Below are 6348 nucleotides of genomic sequence, written 5' to 3'. Positions count from 1 at the left end.
AAAAATCGGAAACTCCCGAAATTCCAAACCGTTCCCGAGATATTGACGTTTTTTAGTTCCCCATAAGAAATACACAGGAAACAAGATTTGAGGCCAGCAAAACTTTTCCTGGAAGTTTACCAAAACAAGATGAGTCATCGGCATACCAATTTTGTACATAATTTGAGTTCTTGCATTTCCTGATTAATGGATATATCCCCACTGCATACATGTACATGGTTAAACAAACGTTTTGTGTTGCATCATTGTCACATTTGTGAACTACATACCAAATTTCAAGTCTCTAGCTTATACCGTTCCCGAGATATCGTTAAATTACCCGGAAAACAGATTTGTGAATGTGATTTTTGACCGCTTCGTTTTATTTATGTTAGGTTGAATTATTTTTTACATGAGAATCCTCAATTGGTTAACTTTCATGTAGCTGGTCCTAACCAGCTTTGGTAAAACCCGGCATTTTAGAAGAAAAACAGAATTAAAAAACCTCAATATCTCGGGAACGGTTTGGAATTTCGGGAGTTTTCGATTTTTCCCAGTATGTACAAAAAATAAGGAATCCAATGGCGAAAACAGCATCTTCCTGTTGCACCGGTCTTAACCAAAAGTTTTGTGTCGCATCCTTGTCACATTTGACATCTATATACCAAATTTCAAGTCTCTGAATGATATCTGTTCAGTTTTAATGTTTCGTTAAGGTAATACATAAATTTGAAATTTCCCAGACTTGAAAGAGTTGATAATGTTGATATGTATATTTCATTTCCTTAAACAGCATCTTCCTAGCCCATCTAGAAGTGGGTTAGAATTAGTATGAGTGAGTGAGTGAGTGAGTCAGTCAGTCAGTCAGTTACACAAAGGGCTGTATATATTTAGGATAACGCTGGTTGGATGGAAGAGCTCACTTTGTGAGAATCCTGCCATAAAGCCTAAAAAAAAAGAAAAAAAAAAACACACACACAAAATTTACAGGTATTTTTTAAATCGATTTATCTCAGAATCCAGAAAGTCGTAAAAGAAAAGGAAAAAAATTCCTAGTTCCTGATTTTTTCAGCTCTTTTTACTTTATTAAAACCTCGCCTATTTAAGCGCATGAGGTAGATTGGATTTGAATGATTATTCTTAGTCAAAATCGGAAATTAACCAATGCTGTTATTGTTGACGATAATGACGACATCAACGGTGCGGAGATTGACCTTCCACGTAAAACGCGTTACACCCTTGCCCAACTTCGATCAGGGTGGTGCCGCCTACTCAATAGCTACTTGTCCAGGATAGATAGAGTAACGTCAAACTCATGCCCGAAGTGCAATACCGGGCCCCACGACATGAAACATCTATTCCAGTGTCCAGCAGCACCCACCAACCTGGACGTTACCACACATTGGACGGACCCAACGGAGGCGGCACACTTCCTTGACCTGAGGACGGCAGAGGAGGTCGATGTATGATGCTAATGTCATTCTTCTCTTTCAGCACGGCTTCCAGTTTCCCGACTAGTCTACTGTGTCTGTGATTTGTTCTAGTGCCTGAAGAGGCTGTGGTAAGCTGAAGGTTTTCAGTTGTTGCTTGATCACCTCAAGCTCCTGAGAGTCTTCTGTAGACGTTTGACTGAGATTCGTAAATCTCTGAAGTTGCTAGCCGGAGGCCAACAAAGGGTTTTGCTCAGTTCCACTGAGTTCCTGGTTAGCTGCTGAGAAGTCCATCGGAGTCCCCATCATGGCTTGACAACAGTCAGGGGGTGACCCCCCTGATACTGGACCTGTCTATTAGGTTATTGCAAAAGCTATGGCATTAGTCACTGGAGATGATGTTCAGCAAAAATGTGGTGCTGACCCCATGATGATTCATGTAGACATTACTGCTCAACATATTGAGAAAGTATCACGCCAATTGTCTGGAGGAGCAGGGCCCAGTGGAACAGTTTCTGACCAGTGGAAGAGTTTCTTGTTAAGATACGGTAACTTTAGTTTGCGTTTGAGAGAAGCAGTTGCGTGTTTGACAAGAAAGTGTGCAAATGAGATTGTTCACTGGGATTCCATTCGTGCCTTGCTAGCCAGAAGAGGAATTGCTCTTGACAAATGTCCTGGTGTTCGACCTATTGGTATTGGAGAGGTATTACAACGAGTTATTGCAAAAGCTATGGCATTAGTCACTGGAGATGATGTTCAGCAAAAATGTGGTGCTGACCAACTCTGCACAGGCATAAAATCTAGAATAGAAGGCGCTGTCCATGCTATGACGCAATGTTTCAATGAAGCTGATGAGAATGAAGGCCTTTTGCTAATTGATGCTTCAAATGCATTTAACGCCTTGAATCGTGTGTTAGCTTTGTGGCATGTGAGGATTTACTGGCCCAGATGTGCTAAGTTCTTGTTCACATGTACGTTTTTTTTTTTTTTTTTTTCAAAATTTAGAAGATCCTGTTTGGGCTGTAGATGGTCACATAGGTAATTCAGCTATCCCGGATAAACGGTGCGCATGCGCAAATGTTAATTTACTGGACCTTATCTCGGGTTCTACTGGTCCGATTTTAATGAAATTTGAAACATAGCTTTGTAATAGTTACTAGACATGAGTCCAATAGGTTTTGGGCGCATGCGCAAAACTCCATGCACTTTGTGCATGTAAAACTTAACGTGCTTCAGTGTCATGTGCAGAAACCAAAACTCGTCCAACATAGTCATGGGGATTTTACTTGGAAGGATTGAAAATCTCCTACATTATCTCCTGTTTTTTACAGGCGGACCTCTTCCAGCAGTTCATCATGTAGCAATGCAGCATATTTGGAAGAGCCTCCTATAGATTATTACCACACTCCCTCCCCCTATGCTAGTCCAAGTTTTGAAAGAGATAGACGAAGACTGGCTGGAGATTATGGACCCATGTTTTACCAGGCAGAACGTCCTGTTACTCTGGATGTTTCTCATAATCCTAGGCTACGATCTTCGCTTAAGAAATACAATTGCTGTCCCCTTCCTCCCTCAGGAAATAATCCTTCGTCTTCTACTGGTGAGTTAAGATCAAGACTAGGTAATATTGGTATTGATTAAAAAAAAAACTGTTTCAATCAATCAATTAATCAATTTTATTTGTACAAATATACAATGTTTTACAAAGCTATTCTATAATATATGCTCATTTGAAATAACCACAATAGTATGTTCCCCTGGCAGGTGTTATTATTCAGTTCAATGGATTTTTTTTCTTTTCTCATGTTCCTCTTATTACAGGAACCCTCTAATGTCACATTGTTTTCTTCATTTATATTACAGGAATCCCTTTACACCCAACACCTCCAAACAGTTCAACCTCAGAAGATATTAGCTACATGTCGGCTAAGGATAGTTCTTGTAATTCAATGTCTCGGGTTCGATTCTCTCCCATGCGACTTCCTAGCCGGGATTCCTCAACATCCAGACAACGCCGCCCTTCAGTGGAGAGAGATTATCTGACTTGAGTGTGCTTGCCTAATGTTCTGTTCTTGAAATGAGACATGAGGGGGATTGAATGTAACCCCTATGTCTAACGACAGTATTCACGTTGTATAGCACTGGCAAATCTACCATTGAACATAATAATGCCCAAGGCCACAAATGAATACTAAACTTGAACCAGGTTCTCCTAACCTCTGAGCCAAATCAGCTATCTGACCTGTTGCCAATCCGCGTCTTGGACACCCGACATCAGTGTAGTGGAGGAAACTGCATGGAAGCAAAAGAGTCAAGCCAGAACAACTCCACTCAGTCTGATGCAAGGACCTACAGCCTACAGATTTACTAAGCAAGGACCTCCACCATCACACTGATGACAGATCCCGACTGGGAGACTGCTCGAGATGTATCAAGCATTAACAACTAAGCTAATCATAATCACTATAGGCGCACGGTGGGTAAACGGCAAATTCTTTAGAAAAAATTCACGTTTTTTGACATAAATGACCTCAGATCTTGAAATTTGTCGCGACGACCAATGAAGTCAAAGCGAGAAAGTTTTAGATAATACTTCAGTCGTTAATTTAAGACCGGTTTCAGAAAATTCGACTGATTCAAAATGGTGGCACATTGAAAACAAGTCTGAAATGGCGTATTACTCCGGTAGACCTGTTTTTGTCCTCTTTTCACGAGAAAACGGCTTGACACTCTTGACAGATGTTAATGAAATTTATGATGGGTGTGTGTGGGATGGATGGGTGTGTGTGTGTGTTGGGTCTGTAGTGTGATATGGTTGTGTGTGGTGTGATGGGTGTGTGTGGTGTGTGTATGTGGTGTGTGTGTATGTGGTGTGTGTATGTGTGGTGTGATGGGTGTGTGTATGTGTGGTGTGATGAATGTGTGGTGTGATGGGTGTGTGATGGATGTGTGTCTGGGGAAGCAACGCGACGGGTTCGCCCTAGTAAACATAAATAAAAGATAACACATGTGAACAATAATCAGTCACAAGGTAGGGAGCTATAAAGGACTATCTAGATTCTAGAGGTACGAGTGTATTGGACGAGCACGCGAGGAGGGGAAGTTTACCTCCGCTTGAGATCGTTACCCTTCCTCCACTTATATTCATACCTCCATTAGAGGTAGGTATATTGGAAGAATGAACATTAAAACAGGAAATGCAGGAGAGAAAAAGAAAGAGGGAAGTGAAGAAGAGGCAACGAAGGGAGGAGACTATGATGAAAAATGTGTTAGGTTAAACTACGAAGAACAGAAATACACTCATCCATATCGTACTGCCAATCCGTCTCTGAATTGTGCAGCAGTGAGGTCAGTATTATCAGATTTGGTGGGAATTATTGTCAGCCATTGTGACAACTTGCTTTCTATTGCTCTTTTAACACTTCTCTTCGTTTTTTTCTGGTAACTCCTCCAATATTTCATTGCTTCGACTTTCTTCTTCGTCTTCTCTTCTTTTTCTCTCTTCTGATGTTGTGACTAAAACATGACTGAAATGATCTGCGATGTTGAATTCATTTCCCGAGCGAATATTTTCAACTAATTTAACATTAGCTTGGACTGAAGTGTTGTAAGCATGATGGCTACTTCTAGTTGGATCATTTATTGCCAAACCACCAAGCCTGGCAGGTAGTGACAGTAAATCATTTTCATCAGAGGAGACATCTCTCCCTAGAAGTGCTGGAGTCAGCTGAGATCTGATTATTTCTCTCATGGGAGTATATTGCTCATCATCAGTTTTAATCACTCTTTGAAGATAAGCCCATTCTTGCTGGAGAGATTTTGTGAACCCAGCATGAACACCTTGGGGATCTTTACCACTTGCTCTGCATAATTTTTGAATGCATTGAACCCATTCATTTATCTTCATTCTCACATACTCATTTCTTTTTTCTTCTTTACCAATGACGCCACCAAGAAAACGATGGGATGTGACAATTTTCAAACCTAAGTCTTTGAATGCATGTCCAGCTTCATCTTTCATTGAATCTTTCACAATAAGGTAACTTTTAGATGGTTCAGGAAAGTACCCATATCTTGGACCTTCCTTTATAAGTGTTGTAAGCCATGATTTTACTAGAGGAAGTTTACCAAAACAAGATGAGTCATCGGCATACCAATTTTGTACATAATTTGAGTTCTTGCATTTCCTGATTAATGGATATATCCCGACTGCATACATGTACATGGCAAGAGGATCTCCTTGAGTTGTTCCCTCCTTACTGAACAAATACTCAGATGAGTCCTTGACAGTGATGACTGCATATCCCCTGTAGGTATTGAACAAGAACTTAGCACATCTGGGCCAGTAAATCCTCACATGCCACAAAGCTAACACACGATTCAAGGCGTTAAATGCATTTGAAGCATCAATTAGCAAAAGGCCTTCATTCTCATCAGCTTCATTGAAACATTGCGTCATAGCATGGACAGCGCCTTCTATTCCAGATTTTATGCCTGTGCAGAGTTGATCAGCACCACATTTTTGCTGAACATCATCTCCAGTGACTAATGCCATAGCTTTTGCAATAACTCGTTGTAATACCTCTCCAATACCAATAGGTCGAACACCAGGACATTTGTCAAGAGCAATTCCTCTTCTGGCTAGCAAGGCACGAATGGAATCCCAGTGAACAATCTCATTTGCACACTTTCTTGTCAAACATGCAACTGCTTCTCTCAAACGCAAACTAAAGTTACCGTATCTTAACAAGAAACTCTTCCACTGGTCAGAAACTGTTCCACTGGGCCCTGCTTAAATATTTGCGTATAAAAAAATATAAAAATATTTACCTACTTTTTTTTTTTTTTTTTTTTTTCTTTAAAATTTCAAACGAGCTCCGAGAAAAATGGAGTGAGCATAAATTCTGAATTTTTCGCAAGCAAAACAATCGGCATCGGT

At 40.4% G+C, this 6348-nt stretch overlaps 1 protein-coding gene across 1 annotated transcript; it reads left to right on the top strand.

Annotated features, from left to right (window-relative positions):
• The first annotated feature begins 2718 nt into the window (after positions 1 to 2718).
• On the top strand, positions 2719 to 3846 carry LOC113465324. Its single transcript, XM_026822181.1, has 2 exons — positions 2719 to 3009; positions 3273 to 3846. Exons 1-2 carry the CDS (start codon positions 2883 to 2885, stop codon positions 3455 to 3457), a joined length of 312 nt encoding a protein of 103 aa, XP_026677982.1. The 5' UTR covers positions 2719 to 2882; the 3' UTR covers positions 3458 to 3846.
• Positions 3847 to 6348: the final 2502 nt, after the last annotated feature.

The sequence above is a fragment of the Diaphorina citri genome, unplaced genomic scaffold (assembly GCF_000475195.1).
Source record: "Diaphorina citri unplaced genomic scaffold, Diaci psyllid genome assembly version 1.1 scaffold302, whole genome shotgun sequence".
Classification (NCBI taxonomy): domain Eukaryota; kingdom Metazoa; phylum Arthropoda; class Insecta; order Hemiptera; family Psyllidae; genus Diaphorina; species Diaphorina citri.
The sequence above is the reverse complement of the archived record's forward strand: the minus strand, read 5'-3'. Positions and strand labels throughout refer to the sequence as shown.